This window comes from Acaromyces ingoldii, assembly GCF_003144295.1.
Source record: "Acaromyces ingoldii strain MCA 4198 unplaced genomic scaffold FA10scaffold_5, whole genome shotgun sequence".
Classification (NCBI taxonomy): Eukaryota; Fungi; Basidiomycota; class Exobasidiomycetes; order Exobasidiales; family Cryptobasidiaceae; genus Acaromyces; species Acaromyces ingoldii.
In genome coordinates, this window is record NW_020290251.1 from 799,376 (window position 1) to 820,554 (window position 21,179).

The 21,179-nt window shown below is 55.9% G+C and overlaps 7 protein-coding genes across 7 annotated transcripts; 3 read left to right on the plus strand and 4 right to left on the minus strand.

The window, feature by feature from the left end:
* Window positions 1-80: 80 nt before the first annotated feature.
* FA10DRAFT_275940 (PHP domain-like protein) lies at window positions 81-1,530 on the plus strand (the record flags this gene model as incomplete). The annotated part of the gene is made up of 4 exons (XM_025523294.1): window positions 81-319; window positions 402-661; window positions 724-1,347; window positions 1,447-1,530. The coding sequence occupies exons 1-4, from the start codon at window positions 106-108 to the stop codon at window positions 1,528-1,530; spliced, it is 1,182 nt and encodes a 393-aa protein (XP_025375541.1). The 5' UTR covers window positions 81-105.
* Window positions 1,531-1,535: 5 nt separating this feature from the next.
* FA10DRAFT_303317 (putative RPN5-26S proteasome regulatory subunit) lies at window positions 1,536-3,389 on the minus strand (the record flags this gene model as incomplete). The annotated part of the gene is made up of 4 exons (XM_025525229.1): window positions 1,536-2,298; window positions 2,355-2,609; window positions 2,672-3,190; window positions 3,246-3,389. The coding sequence occupies 4 exons, from the start codon at window positions 3,387-3,389 to the stop codon at window positions 1,594-1,596; spliced, it is 1,623 nt and encodes a 540-aa protein (XP_025375542.1). The 3' UTR covers window positions 1,536-1,593.
* Window positions 3,390-3,898: 509 nt separating this feature from the next.
* On the plus strand, window positions 3,899-6,290 carry FA10DRAFT_275942 (NTF2-like protein; the record flags this gene model as incomplete). The annotated part of the gene is made up of 5 exons (XM_025523295.1): window positions 3,899-4,534; window positions 4,593-4,676; window positions 4,740-5,140; window positions 5,204-5,406; window positions 5,469-6,290. 5 exons carry the CDS (start codon window positions 3,899-3,901, stop codon window positions 6,131-6,133), a joined length of 1,989 nt encoding a protein of 662 aa, XP_025375543.1. The 3' UTR covers window positions 6,134-6,290.
* A 278-nt stretch (window positions 6,291-6,568) lies between these two features.
* On the minus strand, window positions 6,569-9,736 carry FA10DRAFT_261737 (hypothetical protein; the record flags this gene model as incomplete). Its single annotated transcript, XM_025520081.1, has 2 exons — window positions 6,569-9,322; window positions 9,404-9,736. 2 exons carry the CDS (start codon window positions 9,734-9,736, stop codon window positions 6,569-6,571), a joined length of 3,087 nt encoding a protein of 1,028 aa, XP_025375544.1.
* A 1,950-nt stretch (window positions 9,737-11,686) lies between these two features.
* On the minus strand, window positions 11,687-13,347 carry FA10DRAFT_268542 (ras-domain-containing protein). The gene is made up of 4 exons (XM_025522375.1): window positions 12,809-13,347; window positions 12,590-12,726; window positions 12,277-12,526; window positions 11,687-12,203 (listed from the first exon to the last, which is right to left on the minus strand). The coding sequence occupies exons 1-4, from the start codon at window positions 12,888-12,890 to the stop codon at window positions 11,923-11,925; spliced, it is 750 nt and encodes a 249-aa protein (XP_025375545.1). The 5' UTR covers window positions 12,891-13,347; the 3' UTR covers window positions 11,687-11,922.
* Window positions 13,268-19,083, plus strand: FA10DRAFT_303322 (hypothetical protein). The gene has a single exon (XM_025525230.1). The coding sequence runs from the start codon at window positions 13,573-13,575 to the stop codon at window positions 18,985-18,987; it is 5,415 nt and encodes a 1,804-aa protein (XP_025375546.1). The 5' UTR covers window positions 13,268-13,572; the 3' UTR covers window positions 18,988-19,083.
* Window positions 19,029-21,095, minus strand: FA10DRAFT_268544 (phosphoglycerate mutase-like protein). The gene is made up of 3 exons (XM_025522376.1): window positions 20,547-21,095; window positions 19,628-20,484; window positions 19,029-19,561 (listed from the first exon to the last, which is right to left on the minus strand). Exons 1-3 carry the CDS (start codon window positions 21,029-21,031, stop codon window positions 19,368-19,370), a joined length of 1,536 nt encoding a protein of 511 aa, XP_025375547.1. The 5' UTR covers window positions 21,032-21,095; the 3' UTR covers window positions 19,029-19,367.
* Between the last annotated feature and the right edge of the window lie 84 nt (window positions 21,096-21,179).

Below are 21,179 nucleotides of genomic sequence, written 5' to 3' on the forward strand. Positions count from 1 at the left end.
CTCCTCGTCTCGGATTTCGGAAACCTGGCCTAAATTTTTGTTTTTGGACGAGGGCCAGGAATTAACCACGCCCGAATCCTCCTCGCCTTGAAGCAGGGAGCGACGATGTACTATGACCTCAACATAGCATGGCCGCAAGCGCATGCAAGACCGGGCGATGTCAAGAACAAAGGATCAGCGGGCAATAAAGTGGGGGGAGGAGGTGGCGGTGGTCTTGGCATAGCGTCGACATCGGCGACGACGTTGGCAGACCCTCTGGAGCCGCTGTCGGAGACGCAGAGGGACTCGATGCGAGCAATGACGTTGGATCTTGCCGATTGTGAGTATCACGGACCGACTGATGTAGAATTGAAAAAGGAAGGAACATTACTCACTCACAAGAAACCGTTTGGAACATTCAGTGGGCTACTCTACAATCGCCTTCAACACCGTGGTCCCAACGCGGTTCGATGGTACAAAACACGCCAATCCGTTTCAGCCTCATCCATCAGGGCTGCCGCGACCTCCATTCCCCGACTTGGATCCACGATGTAACCAGGCATCGGATCTCAAGGGAAAGAAGGCTGTAAAGAGCTCATCATCACATCCCAAGGTGGTGCAGCTGAGCCGCATGACGCTCGTCATGAACGATGAGTCGATGGGGAAGCACGGCCACGGTCTGGTGGGTATCGCACGCACGTTGCGGGCGAATTTCTCTCCTTTGCTTACCTCTTCGCCGGACAGAACTCGGCACACACGAATGCGCTCTTGTCTTACGATCTTCTCAGTGTTCGTCCGACGTCGGAGGCTACCTTCTCCACAGCGTGCCTCTCGCTCAGCGAGCTCAAACCACAGTCCATCGACATCATCTCCATCGACCTCGCCGCCTCAGCCCGCCTTCCGTTTTTTCTCAAGAGATCCACCGTCGGCGCTGCCCTGAGCAATGGTGCCGTCTTCGAGGTGTGCTATTCGCCTGCCGTCTCAGCTTCCTCAGCCGACCAGCATGCACAGCAGGATCTGCTCAAGGCCCGCCGAAACGTCATTTCAGCCACCCGAGACATCCTCCGCGTCACCAACGGCAGGGGCGTCATCTTCAGCAGCGGTGCCGCCGACATCATGGGGTTGAGAGGCCCTTACGACGTTATCAATCTCGCCGCCATCTTTGGCCTCAATGCCGCGGCCGCCAAAGACGCCATTTCGTCGACGTGCCGCGCGCTGCTTTTTCGTGCAGAGACCCGACGCACCTTTCGAGGCGTCGTTGCCCGGCCCACCGTGGCAATGGCTAAAGAAGAAAATACACCGGCCGCCGAACCACAGGCACAAGTGACAGTTCAAGAAAGGCAGCCTCCTGATCCGGATGCAGATATGGTCGGCATCGTTGCCCAAGAGGCTGCAGGCAAGAAGCGAAAGGGCGCCCCCTCCAATGATGGGGACGGGGACAATGGCCCTTCTCGTGGGGCGGCCCAGACCAATGGTAGCAACACGAGCGGCAAAGAGATGAGCAAGAGCCAAAAGAAGAAGAAGAAGAGGCTCTCCCATCCACCGTCATAGTAAGCGCAGATCTTGTCAATGAAAACATAAGAAAATGAGATGATGGGAATTGCAGAAGAGGTACTAGTCCTTTGCGACGAGGCCCGCCCTGCTGATGGCGTACTCCCTAGCAATGAGGTGGCTCGTGTCCTCGACGAGATTGAGAAGCTGGCCCATGTCTGTGCTCCACGCATTGAGCTGCTCGGCCGTGTCCTTCTTCTTCTCGAAGCTGACCACGCCTGCCGGCCGGTCGATCTTGGCGTGGACGGTGGCATTGCTGACAAGCGAAGCCAATGACGTCTCGGCCACGTCCTGGGACAGGTCGAGGAGCTGCGAAAGCCGAAGGAGGGTGATGCGGGTGTAGTAGCGTGAAACAACGCGAATGTTGTGCTCGACGACGCGCTTGTGCAGCTCCTCCCACCGGTACTCGCCGTCCTTGCTCTTGTCAAATGTTGGCGTGGCACGCAAAATGGGGTTGTACAGCGCATCGATGCCTGGCCACCGCATCAGCTCGGGCGTCGTGAAGCACTTGAGCAAGTTCTTGTGCTCCGGTACCTTGTCCAAGGCCTCGATGCGCTCTGTCCGTGCCATCAAGTCGCTTTGTTCGTTGTCGTAGGGGCTCAAAACGAGGAAAACGACAATGCTCCGCAACGCCTCGGCAGCCTTGGCCGTCTCATCGCGGACGCTGGGAGTATTGTAGATCTCGTGGTAATGCTTGCAAACGTCCAGATGCTTTCGGGCGTTGAGCGAAAGCTTGATCATTAGTTCGTAGTATCGCAATTTGAGGTCCTATAACAGCTCGTGTCAGCGTGAAATATGCAACTGAAGGACCTGGGCACACCCACATGCTGCTTCTCGTCGTCAAAGAACTTTGTGTTGATCTTCCTGCCCACGATGGCCATCCTCGACCAGTCTTCCCGCAGCATATACAACCGCATTTGCTCAAGAATGATCTCGTGCTTCTCCCGTCTCTCCATGCTTCCAAATGTCTCCACGGCCAAGTCACCAAGCGTGTCGGCGGCCTCTGGGATCTTGCCCTCTCGCTCGAGAATCTGGGAGAGCAACAGAGTCGACCTCGCGCGTGCCACCTCGACGAAAATCTGCCAGGACGGTCAGTCCAGGTCTGTATACGTCAATAGTATCTGGCGAGCTGTCATCTCACCTTTCCTTCGGTGACTTGGCGAATCGTCTCCAGGAGCTTGACCTTCATAGGCTCCGTCACACCCTGATCCCCAATCTCCTTTGCCCTGGCCATCCACTTGCTGACCCCTTCATGCTCTTTGCCCTCTCCTTTATCCTCGACTTCCATGGCCTCTTGCATCTTCTTTTTCTTTTCCGTCTTTTCGTCCTTGCTCCCAGAAGACTTGTCAGCCTCCTCCTTCTTGGCCCGCGCTTCGTCCTTTGCTTTTGCCTCTTCTTTCTTCTTGGCGTCCTCCATCTCCACCTCCTTCGTCACTTCCTCCTCTTTCTTGCCGCTTTCTCCAATCCCAGGTGCATGAAGGTAGCACATGGCCGCGCCAACCATCTTGACCGTCGCCTGTTTGAGCTGACCATGCTTCTTGGAGAGTGAGACTATCGTCTCGTTAAGTTGGTCCCATGAGGGCGACTTCGCGCTCGGTGTGGTTCGTAGCAAGTGAAGGATCAGCAACAGACACCTGGTCGTACTTGAGAGATCCGCGGCCTAAGTATCTTTATTTGTCAGCTCCATGGCCACTGACAGCGATGAATGCACTCACATTTCGGGCTTTCTTCTCGACGGCGAGGACCTGCTCAAGGGCCTCGTCAAGCTTGCCGGCCTTGGCTAGGCTTTCAGCTTTCGGCTCAAGAGAGTCCACCTCAGGAGACAAGTCCGCCTCTTGCTTCTTTTCAACGGACGCCATCTTCTCAATCTGTCCAGCTCGAGAGATCGACGTTGTCTAGCTAGGTGGTGTTGCGTGGGAGGGGGAACGCGAATGGAGGGCTTCGCAATCACTTTATCACGTGATGCGAGTGACTGAAATGACATATTTTGCGCGCCTTGTCCACCTTTTTTTTTGTTTCGCGTCTGTCTCGTTCTGACTTCTTTTTGACCGACTACATTGCTGATCCAGTCCATCGAGTGCTCAGCAGCCGACGCCAAGTAGGGTGACGACACTGGCGCCAGCATAGAAGGCGAGCGGGCGATAAAAGAGACGTTGAAAGCCGGCGCTCTCGCTCCTTTGCGTGGTCCACCAGGCTTCCACCCCCCATCATGTCAGGCAATCCTTTCTCAGCTCTTGCTAATGCGCAACAACACCAGCAGGGCGGTGGAAGCGGTGGTGGCGCTGGGCAGGGACGCGGCGGCAGGGGCAGAAACTCCGTGGCGAGCAGTACGCTCAAGCGAGCGGGACTGATCGATGAGGACTCAGGCATGCGTGACGCGAGTGCCTCAGGGCCGAGTCGCAGGGGCGGCGGCGGCGGCGGCGGCGGGAGGGGCGGGCGCGGATCGAGACAAGCATCTTCGGTGAATATTGATAGCCCGTACCTAGAAAAGGGGGCAAATCCATCCAGTATGCTGACTCGAACTGAGCAGATGATGGTCGACAATGAGCGGGCCAACGGCGGTGGTCCCCGAGCTAGAGATCGTGCCAACCCCATGGGTGGTCGTCCGTCGAGAGGCAGGTCAAATGCCACGAGCGATGTAAACGTGAGAGGTCAGGCGTTTGGAATTCGCGGCGCAGCTGTCAGAGGGAAAGGCAATCCTCCTCCCGTGGCAGAACTGATCTCGGGAGGAAAGGGCAAGGGGAGAGTTCCGGGGGGTGGGGTAGGAGGGGCAGGAGGAGCCATCGGCGCAGCGCCGTCCCAGCAGACGACCGGACGGACAATCGCTCTCATGAAACGGTTCTTGCAGTCGCGTTGGGATCCAGCTGCGCTCTTTCTCAACCTCGAGAACATGGCAACAGACCCAATCCTGGCCGAGGAGGGCTTGAAGCCCCCAGGTACCCCCGGGGCACACAAAGATATCAACCGCGCTCTCTTTAAGCTCTGCAAGGAGTTGTTCCCAAATGTGAGTTTGAGCTGCTTGTTTGCGGAGCGCTCGTAGCTGAAATTGATCCTACTTGAAGGTGACAACTGTGTCGTTGGCGAAGAATGACTTCAAAACTTTGATTCCAATCGCGACGATGCCCGAGTTCCTGCCTGACATCAAGGTGAATATGCAACTACATACTCGAGTCTTATCGTGAAGAGCTGAACGAGGCGTCGGCATGCAGAATTTGTCACTCGAATCCAATGACATCAAGTGGACCCGGGATCTGGCTTTCCACGTCGGCAAATTCAGGTCGGCAAACACTCGTTTCAACCAACTTAATGAGCTGGTCTTGAACGGCAATCCGGTCCACGACAATGCTGTCGCCGCTGGAAACGAGGAAGGTTATCGGGCCGAGGTTCTTGCTCGCTTCCCTCAGCTGCGCATGCTAGACAAGAAGCCCGTGTCGGAGCAGGAACACAACTTCGCTAGCTTGCCGGGAAAGGGACAAGGAAAGGAAAAAGGAGGCGCCAGTAGCGGAGCCGCAAGTGCAAAGGTCGAAGTCAGGGACTTCCCGGTGGCCATCCGACCAGGATTCGCAATGGACGAGGCTGTCAATGGTGTCATTGCCGCATTTCTCTCGAAGTGAGTACAGGAAACGTGAAGAGATGTTTCGCATGTGGTACTCATGGATGCTCCCCCAATCAGGTATTTTGAGTTCTTCGACCGAAATAGAGATTCGCTTCGGGCTGCCTATTCCGCCAATGCGACCTTCTCTCTCGTCATTGTTCGAAGTGTGCCCCCTCGAGCAAAGCACGCTGGCTACATCCATACGATGCCCCGCCAGCGAGACCTCAATTGGCGCAACTACAAAGACGTGACCGACCACAACATCATGCAGCTGGGCACTCGTGAGTAGAGTACATGACCTTTCCATCTACTTGCTCTCTGACACGCAGTTCTTGCGGTTTAGGCTCTGCTTCCAAAGGCTTTCCTCGAGGACCTGGAGCGATCCTGGCGACCTTCAATAAATTTCCAAAGACGACCCACCCGCTGACGGACCCTTCCAAGTTCGTCGTCGATGGCTGGATTGTTCCCAACGCTGCCGTCAATGCGACCCTGTCAATGGTCTCGCCTAACGACCGATCGTCTGGCGCTGCTCAGGTCGAGAAACCACAGGACATCCTCTTCATCTCTGTTCATGGCGAATTCGCCGAAGCGCCGAGCCAGGGCGTGCGATCTTTTGACCGGACTTTTGTCGTAGCTCCAGCGCCACCTGGCTCCATGGCCGCCAATCTGGGCTGGCCGTGCGTGATCATCACGGATCAATTGACCATCCGAAACTACGCCGGCAAGGATGCCTGGTCGCCTCAAGCTCAGCAATGCACACCTGCAGGTGCACCTGCACAGCAAGGGGTCCCGGCAGCAACGTCTCAACCAGCGCAGCAAGGCCAAGCGCCAGCACCTGGACTTGCTCCTGAGCAGCACTCTTTGGCCGTGGAGCTGGCAGCTAGGACCAAGCTCAAGTATAGCTTTGCGGTCCAGTGCCTCGCCGACAACCAGTGGAATCCCCAATTGGCAATGCAGCGCTTCGAAGAACTCCGCGCCTCGATACCCGCAGAGGCCTTTGATCCTTGATCTTCGATCGTCTGGGCCTTGAAACCCTAAACCACCCCTCCTGCTCCTCCTCTTTCAGAACTATCTCCACATCAATGTAACAACAAATCCACCGTCTCTGTCTCTCGCCTCTCTAGGTTGCACATAGAAATCTAAATGACTGCGCCTTTTAGCTCCCGAACGTCAGTCAGCTCTTGGGTCAGTTCAGACACTTGACGGCTTGAGTTGGCAATCCTCTTTCATTGATGGATGGGTTGAGACGATGATGCATGTGTGGGAGGGAGAGAAAGAAAGGACTTGCTGCTGTACTACACATAAATGGAAAACCAATCGGGTCGGGGAATAACACAATCTTGGTAGAAATCGACTCCGGGAAGCAAAGGAAGAAAAAAAGAGTTACGGCGTAGGTAGGGTCGGCAGGTAGGTAGGTATCTGGTATAAAGGCACAAAAGGCCATCACGACAGCTGCTGCCATCCGCCGTTGACGGGAGCGGCGGCCATGTCGGTGTGCTTGTCGCCCGAGGCAACCCGGTTGGCCCTCGTGCTGCTGCTGCTCCTCCGCCGGCGCCGGGTCTCCTCTTCGAGGCTCTCGCGCACCTTGGTATTGCTGCTCCCACTGTGATTGTCTACGTCTGGGCCCACGTCGTTTTCCTCTTCTTCTTCCTCTCCTTCTTGGAAGTCATCCTCGTCATCGTCGTTCTCTTCTTCTTCGTCGACGACGAGGGCGCTCCCATCGCCCTCCTCGTCGTCAAACGGTCCGACGCTCGGCCGGGACAGTAGCGATGTACGCCTGACAAGGGGATTACCCGCACTGCGACCGATCGATGGTGCCCGTCGGGCCATCGGCGCACCGGCCCGTGGCGTCGTCATGCTCGCCCGTCGTGGGTCATCCTGGAGTCCGACGCCGTCCACATCCGGCGCGTCATGGTAGTTCTCCGTTTCATCCATCAGACCGACGCGAGCCTCGTTGAGTGGCCTCCCCTTTGCTCGTTCCGTTGCCCTGGCCAGCCACTCGTGGCGCTCCGCGACTGAGTTGAAGTCCTGTCGCAGCGAGTCAAGCTTGGTAGAGGAGCTGCCGTCCTCCCCATTGGACAAACCAAGGATCTCGCCCATGCGCTGGGAGAAGCTGGCGCTCCTCGTGCCAATTTGGTCTTGCCATGTCGATGCGGGAGTGGCCACGGCTGCGCTGCTGCCACTCTCTGCGCTCACCGAGCTCGGACGCCGTCTGGGCGGTGGCAAGGGAGCCGACGGCGTTCGTTGGCCGATAAGACCCTCGTGACGCTGCTTATCGGCAGCTGCTTTTTCCCGTTCGGCGAGAATCTCGGGCGGGATGCCCACCTCTGCCTTCTTGCTCTGCGGGTTCTGACGAAGGCCACCGACTGTGGGGCCGTCCACACGGACCGACTTGCCAAAGCCTGGGTAGGTGCCGGCATTGAAGGTGGCCGGACCGGGCAGCGAATCCAACCGTCTTCTCGGCGGAGGTGCCGGGGGTGGCGCAACTGCCCCTCCTCGGTACGTGTCTCGCAGCGTCTTTGATCGGCCCAGAGGCCGGTTGTCTTGTCCGTCTGGCCCGTCTCTGACAGCGGCGGCGACGGCATTGGCGACGGCCAGCTTCGAGAGTGGCTCCGACAAATCGACACCCCGCTCAATGTCACGGGCGTGGGGAGGAAAGAAGGGATTGTTTCGGTCGATGGAAGCGGCACTACGGGCCTGCTCGCTGATCTCGTCCGAGTCCGAGTCTGAGTCATTGTCGAGGAACTGGATACGCTGTGATGCAGCAGTCTTGTGATGCCTCTTGGACTTTGTGCCTTCGGCTCCTGCACCGGAAGAAGGGCTGTGGTGGGTTGGTACCGAGTGGCCAAGGGAAGCAGCAGGGTGCTCGTGCAGCGATCCTCGCTGTAGCTCCTCCTGCTCCTGGAGCCAGGCTGGCAGGCTGCTCTTTCCCTTCCCCCCGTAGCTGGGCTTAGGCGCAATCGTGGGAGGCAGAGGCCCTGCTCGCTTCGAGGGTGCTTCCAATGATGGCGCCACCGCGGCCGTACGTGTCGCATTGCTGCTCGCTGGCCTCTTCTCTCTGTCTTGTCGGTCGCTGCTGGCGACGGATGCGCCCGAGGTAGCGCCTCGATAGGCAGAAGGAGGCGGCACATCGGTGACGCTTCGCCGATGCTCTGTGCCCACACTCCGCCTCTTGTGCGGCGGCGGAGGTGGCGGCGGCTGAGCAGCTTGACCGGTGAGAAGCCTAGGCTCGTTGTGATGCCTGGAGCCACTGCTCTGCAGCACGGTAAACGTCTTCGGGGGAAGCGCCTCCTTCTTCTTCCGGACCTCGCTTCGAGCATTGAGACCAGCCTGGATGAGGGGAGAGATGTGGCGAGGCGGCAGCGGCGGTGGCGGTCTGAGGTCGGCAGCCGTCGTGGACCTCGGTGGGAGGGCAGGCAGGTCGTTGTTGGACCTCACCGATACGGGGGAGCCCTGCGAAGAGGAGACGGATGCACCAGATTTGAATGGATTCACTGCTGGCGAAGGTCTTCCCAGCACCTGCGTCGAGGCATTGGCCACAATGGGTGTGGGCCGGACAAGCTTCGGCTTGGACTGCTTAAAAGGGTTGGGCGCTGGATCGAAGCCAAGGATAGCGCTTCCCAGCATGGCATTCGATGGTGAAGTCCCTGCCGTCGCCGCCACTGGAGCAGCGCCCGCGTGTGCTGGAGGGTGCTGCTGCTGCGAGGACGATCTGAACGGATTGTTGGGTTTCGTCGTCTCGTCGGGCACTGGTGGTGGTCGCGACGGGAGCGCAGCTTGGTTCATCGATGGTGCGACGGGTACCAACGGCGCCTGCAAGGGCTTTCGGGCCTGCTCTGTAGCTCCAGGAGTCACTTCGATTGTGGGTGGGGGAGCGACGGAGCGTGAGGGCGTTGGTTGCTGCTGCTGCTGCTGCTGCTGTTGCTGTTGTTGAGGAGGAGAAGACTTCAGACTTCGCTGCCTTGCTGGAGGAGAGGGGGGAGGGAGGGGAGCACTGGCTGTGGAGGAGGCAGCGACGTGTTGCGGCGGGGGCTGAATGCTTTTCGAACTGAGGCCTATCTTGGGCGGATTCACCTGGGTGAAAATGGCGGCCTTTGTCGGCTCTTCGCCCCGTTGAACCCAAGCGGCCAGACGCAACAGCGCGAAAAAGTGACCCGGCAGCAAACCGAGAGGAAATCGGTCAAAGAGTGACAGGATCTATCAGAATGGATTGGGGTTTGTTTCGTCTCAGTCTCTCAACTCATGTTATAATGCCGACCCCGCTCATAGCCCACTCACCTTGATCTCGTCGCGCATGTCGATGGCGCATTCATGCCTGAGAAATCGGAGGGCGTCCTGCTCATCGATATGTTCAGGCTCCCCACTCGGCGAGGGTTTGATGTTGCCCAGCCACTTAATGAAGGTGGTGTGCTCGGCAGGCGATAGTGCCGAGACATCGAGGAAGGAAGGCCGCCGTTCGTCGTACGTTTGGAGTGGCCCACCCGTCAGTGATCCGGCCCTCGCCATTGGCGTACCCGCGGTCGTCGACGACGACGTTGACGCGCTCCGACCGAACTGGGCCGAGACAGGGCCGGAACCCGATGGCGTCCTTGCATGCCTAGCCTCAATCATGTTTCGGCGGCAGGAAGTTGGAGTAGGGCGTCCGCCGTAGACAAAGGCCGAAGGTGGATGGACAGATCGGGAGGCAGCAGAGTGGCTGGGTTCGACTTCGCCGTCCTCAGATCGACCACCTCATCAACCACCGATCCTCGGCAAGGTTGGATGCGGACGTGAAAGAGTCTTGGGCTGACCTGCTGGTATGATACTGCGTTTAAAAAAAAAACCCACGAGGTACTGTAAAGAGGCACCAATGCTGTGTCGATGGGCGGTAGTCGCTGCTGCTGCTATTGCTGCAAATGGAATGACGTGACGGACTGCGACGTTGGAAGAACGCGACAGTTGAGAGCGACTCTATCTGCGCTTGATTATGGAGCGTGATGGTCGAGCAAAGACGTCTTGCTGCTTGAGAGAAGAGCGTAAAGAACGAAGTCGAGGACCACAAGTGATCTTGCGCGTGGGAAAGGAAAGAGGAGAGAAAGGCACTTGATGGATGCGGCCTGGAATCGAAAATGGAAAAAGACGCGGTTGCGGTGCTGCTATCTGACGAAAACAAGAGCTTAAGCACGCGTCTAAGTCTTCTACGAAGTCCGGTGGAGCACGTTCCGATCTTCGCTCGATGCACAGCTGAGAGGCGGTGCGTCCGAAGGGTGGGGAGAAAAAAGGTGCAAGCGCGTAGATGGTCGTCGTGGGGCGGTGTCTCGCAATTCTCTAGGGTGCAGATCGAAAGAGAAGACGGGAGCGGCTTCGTCGACCCGGCGTTGGGGCTAAAGAGCGGCGGAGAGAGCGGTGCCTGGACCAATGATATCGGATTTCAGGCAAGGAGGGAGAGGAGAATAGAAAAAAAAAAGGACCCAAGGGCCGAGCCCTGCTCGACGCTATCTCGCTCCCACCCCAGATGAGATAGGAAAGGGTACAAAATACAGCATAAGCGTTTCTCCCGATCAAAGCCACAGAAGGGCAGTCAGACAAGACCAATTCCCGGTGATCGCCTTCTCAACCAGCATGGTCTTCTCGACCACCTCGCATCTCCTCGCCCTCTGATTGCGAGTCTGAATTCTACGCGTGCGCCATATTACGCTACACTTGGCAAGCACCCAGATGACGTTTGACAAAGTCAGTGGGCTGCGGGCGCGCAGAGGGGCGAAGCCGGACCAGACGATCCGTCCATTCTAAAACGGAAAAAGAAAAACCGATTAAAATATCTCTCTTTCCCTGTCCTCTTCTTTGGTGGTGGCTTATTACAAACTAGCTGGAGGTGGGTGATGGGTAGAGTAGGTCAGCGGGCGAAAATCGATGTTGTCATGGTGCCTACCTCTTTTTCTTCTTTTTTTCTCCGTTCGTACTCCGCGGATATCGTCCTTCTGCGTAGACCTAGCTCTCATGGCGGCACAGATCTATCAAGGTTGAACCCTGCACTCGTCGATCACTTTCATCATCCTGCTTCCATTTCCATGCGCGACCCCTTCTCACGGCTTCTGCGCTCCTTGAAGCAGTGACCTCTCTGCTCAGCATCAAAAGCTTGATTCATCTCGAATGTGACAATGTCTTGATGTGGCGAGTGCTGGACAGGAAGGCAGCAACAAAATGGCACGCCGAAGACAAGTCCAGCCCTAGCAAACCGCTCCCGACTCAGCCCGTGTGCGCCATGGCGCCCTGATGGGGTGCGGCAGGCACAGACCAAGCCCTTATTTTCTTCCCATGCCATTGACTGAAGAATATCCAAGGGAGAGAAAGGCATGCCAAGCCATTCAGGCGGCGACGGCTATCACGGCGGGGCGCGGCGCGGGGAGAACCAAGCTCGAAAACAAGGAGAGTCGACATCGCACATAGTTGCGGCTATTTGCAGAACTCAGGAGGGCCTGGCCGCCGCCCAGCTATTCTCATAGGGCATGCGCCAACCTTCCTCTTCGGTTTCCTACTCAAGAGGAAAAGCAGATGCCATTTCGCAGAAAGAAACGTTTGCATGCGCATGCAATTGACGAGGTTTACGTTGCCAATCGCGAAGAAGTACTCGTCACAGTGGTGGACGGTGCCATCTTCTCTAGCGCAGATCTGTATCAGAACAGGGGCCTTTCCTGGTCCCTGGACACTACGGTGTCTTCAAAACGTTACTGCCTTTGTTACCATGTGGTATGTACAAGAGGAGAGAGAGATTGTGAATATGCGCAGAAAGAGATAAAGTAGGCAAAAGATCTATGTCAAGAGCAGCACCCATCAAAGGAGTGTTTGACATTCTGCCGGAGCTGAACCAGACCGCCACCGTTCCTCCCGGCACCGTTGGGCAGCATCTCGGAGAAGCTGAAGCGGCTGCCGCTGCCCACTCGTCGAAGGGACCGGTCGCCGTAGGAGATGCCGCTGCCGGCCTTCTCAGGATCCAGTCGCCCAGACTCGATCGCCATAAGGATTGACTTGGCTGCGAGCGCAAACGGCGCTTCTACATTCTCGCCCGTTAATGAGGATGTCTCGAGAAACAGCGCATCTGTTGAGGATGGAAGGTAGGCGTCAGTGAACAAGGCTGCATATGCAGTGAGCAGCAGATCAGAAGGTCGCACCATGCTCGCCAGCCCATCGGCTGGCCTCGACGTAGCCAACTTCGCGCTCTTCCTCGCGGTCCAGCTTGTTGCCCACAACAACCACAACGAGGTCGGGCGAAGCAAGGGCCCGGGCATCGGCCAGCCACCGCGCCAGGGGTTCGAAGGAGGACCGCTTTGTGATGTCATATACGAGCAGACAGGCGCTCGCCCCTCGGTAGTAGCTTCTCGTTACCGACCGAAACCGTTCCTGGCCTGCCGTGTCCCACAGCTGCTCGCATATGAGTGCTTCAGCCCTTCTGTTGCTAAAAACAAGGAAGCATACTTGACCCACCTGCATCTTGACATTCTTGTTGCCAACTTTGAGGACTCTCGAGGAGAACTCGACGCCAATCGTATGTGCCGCATTTTCCTTGTATTGATTGTGAATGAGATGATGGAGCAGGCATGACTTTCCTGTGCCCGATTCGCCTGTAGCAAATGCGACATACCCCCAGATTCATCATTTCAGCTCGACCTGGGATGACGTCGCATCTGAAGCGCGACAACCCACCGATGATGATCATCTTGAGAAGAAAGTCGTAGGCTTGAGCAAGCTCATATGCGCCGCCACCGCCGCCATCCTGCTGCTCCATCTCGGCTCGCCTTGACCCCTATGTCTTCGTACGGAGAGCTGGCCTTGGGGTGGCGCGCCTCTTTGCTTCGCAAGGGATTCAGTACGACGCAATGTGTCTCGAGCGCACGACTGTCTGTGGTGTAGATGTGAAGACAGTACGGCTTCTCAAAATAGCTAGCCGTGACCCCCAGCGAAAGGAGTTCTGTAGAGCCACGAGGAAGAAGAGGTGCTCTGAAGCAGACGCTGTTGTTGGACCAGCCGCTATATCTGTCGGGGCGAGAGGGTGTGAGTGAATTGAGACGCGCCCCCCTGCTGATAGGGCCAAAAAAAGGGAGGCCCAATGAGTCCGTGCGAGGGTGGGTGTCCGGCCGAATAATTAGGACATCGTTACATCTTCCAGCGCCAAGCCCTCCGAAAGGGCTGTGAACGATGAAAGATTCAAGAGATCAGGGACAGGCTTCAGCGGTGGAATACGTGCTGCGCTCCATCATGACTCGAAAAAGATAGTTAGCGTCCACAAGACCCAAGAAGCAAGCGCTCAGCCAGGTGCATGCTCCTGCAAAACGTCGCACAAGCTTCGCTTCTTCGCCAAATTTCCGCCCGCTCAGCTCCACTGAGCTCTGTTTCAGCAGCTCTATAAAGGAAGAACGCGATCTGCTAGCCGATCCAGCAGCAGCAACTACGGCCAAAGGCTTACAATCATGGTCTCAACTCTGGCTGAGCTCGATGTGCTCAGCGACAAGGAGCGTCTCAAGGCCCTGGTCACGTTCTTGAGACATGAGGCAAAGGAGTCGACGACCTTTGAGGATCTGCTGAAGATGGACATGGCTCCGCGAGACGTCAAAGTAATCATTCAAAGCGCAAGGAGGCTCGATTGGACCACTCAGGGGTTACAGCATGTTCTTTCAGATGACTCGCCGATGCCAGTGAATAGCGACATCGAGAAAGGGCTCGTCATCTCGTTTGGCAAGCTATGGCGGCACCATTCGACGTGCTTGCCCTTGATTGTATGGCTCGAAGAGGGCGCTGAAAAAGGTGAAGAACCGTCAAATACAGGTGAACAAGCTGCAAGGGCGCTACGCGACATTCTCTGGGGCCTGAGTGGCCCTCAGCGAAGACTCCTTGCTACACTCCTTGCCAAACTTCCAGCCTCGTCGGGGGATCGGAGGACCCAAATCGTTGAAACGCTCATCAGCGATGCGATGCTCGGACGTGAGCCACCAGTCTCGTTTGCGCTTTACCAGCGCCTCTTGCCTTCTTGCTCGGCAGCCGTTGCGGTCGACTTGTCCACGAAAGCCGGCCCGCTCAGGACACCGCTCATCATACCGTCAACATGGGTCGCACTTGCCCGTCGCCATCCGGAAAGGCTGGCCGAGTTCGTTGTCAGCTACTATCGGAATGGACGACCAAGGCAGAAAGCTCTCAACCACAGCGTACAGCATCACGTCATTCCTGCCCTGCTTCGGATCCATAATGTCAAATCTACCTCGTCGAACTTCACCGTTGGTCAGCAATTTCTTCTGAACCTCGTCGATGCGCAATCCAAAGTACTGTTAACGGACAGGCCGATTTCAGGTTCTCTTCAAAGCCGCGTATCTCTCCCTTCTGTTCAGGATGTTACCAAAAGGCTCGATGATCTAAGCAAAGTAGTCGTGTTCGGCATGGGCAGCACGAGGAGGAGAGGTCGGCCTGGCGAGCGTCCCGAGACGGAGCGGTCTATGCAAGTCTTCGATATCGGCCTGGACCTATTCGTGCAAATGCTGAAGAAGACAGAGCAGCAATCCAGCTCTCACACTCACTTTCAAGGGTGGAACGTCCATGGCGATGAAAGGAAGCACAGCGGGATGCCCAACACCTGCAAATTGCTCAAGACTAGCATCCTACGATGGAGCCAGCTCAGCTCAAAAGGAAAGCATCTTCAAGCAAGAGACTCACTCATTGCACTTTCGACTTACATGGACCCTATCATGTGGAGCCTCTCGAAGCGCAGAACAGCATTGTGCGGTGCATTGGTATTGGTGCCCCGGCAAATGCGGTGGGATCTTATCAAGGACCTCAATGCACCTCACGTTAGCAAAGAGAAGGAACTCATGAACGTGAACGATCAAATCGACCTCAGTTTTCTCGGCGATGAGGCCGGAAGGAAGCGACCATTGTCAATTGACCCACTCTCGAAGCTTGACGTAGCCACTGCGCGAACGCTCCTAGCGCAGACAAAGAGGACTCTCGGGCAGGCGGCTCTGTACACATGCATGCAGATGCGTGGTTGTAACTCATTGCACCAATCTGAGCCGTATGGGCTAGCCTCGACAGATCTTAGAGCGGGCTACAATTGCCTCAATCACAGCAGGGAGTCCACCTTTGGCAATGGGCTCATGACCCGGACGCAATTCGTCAACGACATTCTCCAAAGGGCTCTCTGTCCGTTTCTGGCCGCCCATGAGAGCGACGAAGACGCAAAAACATGGCAGGCCAATGTCGCATTCGAAATGGTCCACTCAGGTCCGGATGCGCAATCCTCGGTCAAGGCGCTGGAAATGTTGGTCAAGGCTTGGTGGATTCGGCAAAGAGAAGGAAAAGAGGAGGAGAGCCAGGATGTCCTAGCGTACATTGATGAACTCTTCAGGACAAGGTCAAAGTCCGAAGCTGTCCGAGGCCACGTCCGCACGGTCACCCTGCTTTTGGCTCTCACGCTTGGGGACGTCGACATCTTCGAGAAGGCTTGGACGACTATGCTGAATTCGTGCAAGCGTGACCGCGTACCTCGAGTGATGAATCTTGTCTGCGCCGACAGCATTCTGATGTCCACCGCACTTGTCGAATCGATGGCTCTCCTCTTACCACCCGAGTTCATGCATCGCTGCCTTTGCTTTTTGCTCGACGACTATCTCGTTGTGCGGAAGAGAGAGCCCGATTTCGTCAAGTTCGAAGAAGAATGGATCCTAGCATTTCTACATCGGATCTTGCAGAGGAGAGTTCAGTACGTCGTGACACGAATGAGCGAAGAAGAAGCGATGGCCAAAGCCGCTGCTTTGCTCGATCCGATCAAAGACCTTATCGTCAACGTGGAGCTCAGGTCACTGACGGCAGGCAAAGGCGTTAACACAGAGTGGACGCAAAGGGACTCTCAAAGCCAATCAGTCAGCGAGAAGTCGCTTACTAAGGTCTCGTGTCCGAAATATATTGGTAGTTGGCTCGACAGCTTGGTCGCACATGCAGGACCAACGTCTGTGGATACTTGGACATTCCAGCTCATCTTACTCAACTCCAAAGCTCAGTGGAGCGATGTGCCCATGGTGGACTTGGATCGCTTTGCGCCACGACTATCCGCGCAGATTGACCAGCTCATCCTCCGAGCTTCAGCAAGTTATCCGATGCAGGAGATGCGAGCCGACATCTTTGCCCTTCGACTACAATGGTGCCATGGAGAAGCGCAGCGCGTCGACCTCTTCTCCAGAATCTGGAAAGACGCTGAGGGTAATGGTGCAGCCAGGCGCACTATCGTTGACGAGCTCGTCAATGGAAATTTCCTTAGTGGATCAACAGTAGGGCGGCGAGATTTGTGGAAAGATTTTGAAGAGGTCTGGGGTGGACTCTTTGGAAGCGGCTACATGTCGTTGGCCGAGCTTCTGAGCGAGAAGAGGGTTGAGCCTGGGTCAATTACCTCGACTAATCGGGAATTGGAGGAGACGGAGGAGGAGGCTGTTGGACTGGCAAAGAAGTTATTCGAGTTGATGGCCGATACGAAGGGCTCCCCGGTCGCACTTGGCCGGCAGCAGATGGAGCTGGCATGGAACGAAGGCATGGGCAATTTATCAGAGGAGCTTCGGGCCAGGTTGGAGAAGAAGTCCGAAGAAATGGCATGCTGGATCTTGGCGCCAAAGGACACGAGTTCGACATCTATCGACATCAAAGGAAGAGGAGCTCAAAGTTATACTAGGGGAAATGGCCGAGGAAGCGGAAGAGGTGGGCCTGGCAGAGGACGATCAAGAAACTCGAATCTCGCAGCAAGAAGAATGCCGTCAGGCCATGCCAGAGGAGCAGCACTGGAGGGCGACCGGTACAGCTTCACGGATTTCGAGCTCAGAGCAGACAAAAATCTACGAAAAGGCGTCCTTCGGCCGGTCGACATAGAAATAATGTTGGAGATTGTCGAGGGCGCGATGGAGGACAAAACCTTGCGTGATGAGGTTCTTCCCTTTGCACAAAAGCTCTTGAGGCTCTTATCAAGGTCGAAGGAACCATATCGAGCGCTCCCAAGGGCGCAAAAGACGATTGAAGATCCAGAAATGTCGGCATATCATCGACACGTACCACTGCGATCAGAAGTCATGCGCATTCTTCCCAAAAACTGGTCAATTCGCTGGTTTTATTCGATCTTGGAGATAGTGAGCGACAGGGCACATACACAGAAATTGCTCGCCAAGGCAGGAAAACAGCCAACGACGCCATTGGTCAAGATCACAAGCTTCAAAGCGATCGTAGAGGCGGTGCAAAGACTTGCAGTCCTTTCGCCATCGGACAAAGTCCAGCTCTACCTTCGATGCATGCACCTCTCATCCCACGTTGACGTCGTCTCGGGCTGCGTGAAGGCTATCGCCGGCATGTTACTTTCGGGACAAGATTACGAAAGGTGCCAAAGTGTGCTACTGGATATAGTTCACCATCGTGCGATTCAGTGGACTTCGGCGAGCGACAAAAGCACGTACGCACTAGAACCATTCAACGCTCAGGACTGCCGAGAAGTTGTCGAAGACATCCTCATGACAGGACGATCAGATGACCCTAAGATTAATCGATCGTACCTGGAACAGATTGTCGATCCGCTCCTGGAGAACATCTATCGGCAAAACTTGAAAGCAAACCACGACGCCTTACGGACTCTGGGTGTGGCGCTGGAGGAACTCAACGAGGGCACCAAAAAGAGCCTCGAGGTTATTTCTATCCCTCATCGCCTCTTGCCCAAACTCGAAGGCCAGGAACTCGCAGCTGCCTCCCTGAGCGCAGGACGGGAACTGCACTCCTTGCTCAAGTTGACGGAGCTAAGTCAGTATTCGCGTCGCTGGGTTCTCAAACACACAGGCTGGCGTATGCGACGCCTCTTTAGCTTTCGGAGCGATGATCACCACCCACCAAAGGAGCAGGACATTGCGCGCAACAAGATTCTCCAATGGAGCAGAGACCGTGGCAGCTTGTCTTCTGCACCTCTACTGGCCGCTCTCGTCGCTGCAATAGGCTCACTGTCCGCTTCTATCGACGAGGAAGACTTGTCGGAGGAGGATGAGGCGGATAACGGATGGCAACGAGGGGGACTCGAACCGCTCCTCAAGGTCATCGAAAGAGTGGGCCAAGGGTACCTGGATTGCGAAGATCAAGAGATGTTTATCTTGTGGACCGACCAGCTGGTCAAGCTTGCCTCTGCCAGCATCGGTTGGCCGATGTACAAGCAGCACCTCGAGCCGATACTTGAGCGCTTTTTGAATCGGTGCCAAGCCGAGTCGATGAAGACAGACGTCCACGCGAGTATGTGGAACAGCATCACCCTGAGGCTGCAATGGCTCAATTCGGTCGACTGGGCCCAATTTAATGAAGGATCCTCATTGGGGACGATACCGAACGCCATCGTGGCTTGGTTTAAGAAAGCATACGAAGGTCCCGGTTCGTCGGACTTCATTCGGACGCAGCAGCTCACGTCCGCGCTTGCGATCAACCTTGATCATACGTTGGCCTCCTTGGTTCCGGGACGCAGGAAACGACACCCTTCAACCGCTTTTCAGGAGCAAGTCCTGGCCCTAGGAGAGGAGCTAATCACCAAGGCACAACCCACTACCGAGCGAGACCGCAAGGGGCGAGACCTGCGTCACTTGATTGGCGCGGTTGTCCTGGACTGGTTCTTGCTGTACCATTTGGCAGATACCCAGAATGCGACAAGAAAGAGGTTTATCCAGTTTTGCAAGGCCCAGTGGACAGACGAGAAAGACGCAGCATGGTGCTTGCTCTGGAAGAATGCGTTCAGCATCGACTCCGACGATGAAGAAGAAGGAGATGAAAAGATCAAGGCATCGAACCACATGCACAAGGCTAGACGGTTTGGACCTTATGGCAGACAGCTATGATTACTCTTCTCGCGCAATCTGTACTGTACAGTACAGTACACTGTAGGAGCACAATCATCACATTGAAATGCTAACTCGAGGAAGTGAGAATGTGTGCTTTTGGCGAATGACCCAGACAATCTATGCTATCGTAAAGACGGAAGAAGACCGAGTAAAGTGAAGGCCAAGCACAAAATGATTCATCTAGGCCCGGCATGAAACCACCTCGACGCTGGGTGCGTTTGGCATCGAGGGGCGATTAATGGGCCGTCGATCTCTCGGTGTTCCTTTCTCAGTACCTCCCCTCTTCCTCACCTTTCTTCTGACTTGGATGCCACAGTCAATTGTGCGCCATTTTGACAGGCTGTAAGGACAACGGTGGTATATTGCCAGAAGTCAAATCACTTTGAGCTCCGCGCTGGTCTGCCCTCATCGCACTCCTTCTCCCACGAGTAGCCCTGCGGGTGTCGGAGCGACTCGACAGTTTTGGTAAATGCCTCCAGGGTGCACAACTCTTGGTGGCCCGGATAGTGGTCACCCTCGCGTACACACGCAGGTAATCGAAGCGTTTTATCACCATATCGCATGCGAACGTCTATCGAGGGACGACAATGGGGTTCAGCAACGGAAGGGCGCTTCCTAGGTGGCAGAAGTCACTTACAATGAGGCTTTTGACCACGTCCAAACCAGCCGTTCTTTGGCTTAGTCTGATCCTTGAACAGCTCGAGACCAACCGAAGCGGTAAAGGCAGGCCAACGTTGATCAAATACATCGAGTGTCGAAAGTAGGCCAGCAAGGCTGGTATCGTGTGCCGAATAGATGGCCAGCTTGAGTGGTTCGCTCTCTTCCTTGATTGCTTTGGATCCCATCCTCAAGGCCAGGTCATCGAGGAACCTGCCCATCGCCAATCGGCGAAATTGTGTCTGTTTGGCAGGCTCGTCGGCGTTGTAGCCCATGAACCATTCGTCAACGACGGCTCGCTCGACATCGTCCATCATCTTGATGTCATGGAATGCTTTAGGGACGGCAAGACCGTGAGCAACGCTCGCTCGGACAGTGTCGAGAACGCCATTGAGCCTTGGGTGACCGTCCACTCGGGGCGGCTGACCATCACAGTGCGGTGCAATGGCGTCATCGTACTTGACCAGCCTTGGGTTGTGCAGTGCGGCGGCCATCTTTGAGAATTCCGAATCGAGTTGACGGAGCCGTGAGCAAGCAAACGTGTTGGGCAACAGATTCTCCGACGTGCCATTGCGGGTCAAAATCAGGGGGACAAAGGGAGCGTTGTCGGGTATGCTGGAGGGAGCTGCACTTGTCTCAGGGAGAAGACCTCGCACAATGCTTTGCAGCGATTCAACGGTGCGAGGCATATTTGTGCTGCGGAAATAGACGTGATCGGCCTGTTGCTGTGTCAAATGCCTTGGTAGAAAGCCGAGCTTGTCCACGTAGAGGTTTCGGAGCCTAGCACCAATAAGAAATGTCGAAGACCTTCCCAAGTCTGTGAGCTCTCCTAGCAGGCTGCCATTTGCAGGTCATCAGCATTCTTGACGAGCGAAAACAGAGACAGGAAGAATTCTCACCACTCGCCGGTATCCACTTGTAACGGTCGATCTTGCTTGTCTGTGCTTTCAACTGCCCTCTGTACTTGCATATGCTCCGTTCGTGCCCTGATGCGCCTATCTCCTTCGCCTCTTGCCTCGACCCATTGTCCGGTACCTTGGAGATCGTCATGACCGTTTGTGGCTGCTGGGAAGGACTGAGTTGGGACAGCGGCCAAGTCAATGACGGCTGCCCTAAAACGTCTTCCAGCATGGCACATGTTCCACCTCGTCGGGATAGGAGGATCTGCATTTTGAAGACGGGACCTGACAGGCGTGCGCTCGCCATGTCGGACGATGTAGTGGACCTGGGCCAAGGCTAGATTGCTCGGAGGATCTTGCCAGCCAAGGGAGCTACTGGTGGCACCGGACCGACCTGCGAGAACAGATGGTTCGTGCGGTATGACACCCGCGCCGCCTTCAAGCTCTTGAAGCGAAGACAGGGTAGTCGCCGAGGTCGACGCCATATTCATGGCGCTGCTTAAGAGAAAGGGGTAAGGAAGAGAAGAAAGACGAGAGAAGATTTTGTCTCGAGATTTTCAAGCGAGCGCCCAGAGCGCGCCTTTCTATTTTATTTTATTTTTCTTCCCATCTCCGATCACGTAAACGGATAAA

Bases quoted from the DNA above. Each gene is read 5' to 3' on its own strand.
- FA10DRAFT_268542 (XM_025522375.1), bottom strand. From the start codon at position 12,890: ATGGAGCAGCAGGATGGCGGCGGTGGCGGCGCATATGAGCTTGCTCAA. The intron at 12,527-12,589 runs GTGGGTCAAGTA...ATATGCGAGCAG, and splicing joins ACAAGAATGTCAAGATGCAG to CTGTGGGACACGGCAGGCCA. The intron at 12,204-12,276 runs GTGCGACCTTCT...CATCCTCAACAG, and splicing joins CCGATGGGCTGGCGAGCATG to ATGCGCTGTTTCTCGAGACA.
- FA10DRAFT_303322 (XM_025525230.1), top strand. From the start codon at position 13,573: ATGGTCTCAACTCTGGCTGAGCTCGATGTGCTCAGCGACAAGGAGCGT.
- FA10DRAFT_268544 (XM_025522376.1), bottom strand. From the start codon at position 21,031: ATGGCGTCGACCTCGGCGACTACCCTGTCTTCGCTTCAAGAGCTTGAA. The intron at 20,485-20,546 runs GTGAGAATTCTT...TGCAAATGGCAG, and splicing joins CAAGTGGATACCGGCGAGTG to CCTGCTAGGAGAGCTCACAG. The intron at 19,562-19,627 runs GTAAGTGACTTC...GTCCCTCGATAG, and splicing joins ACGTGGTCAAAAGCCTCATT to ACGTTCGCATGCGATATGGT.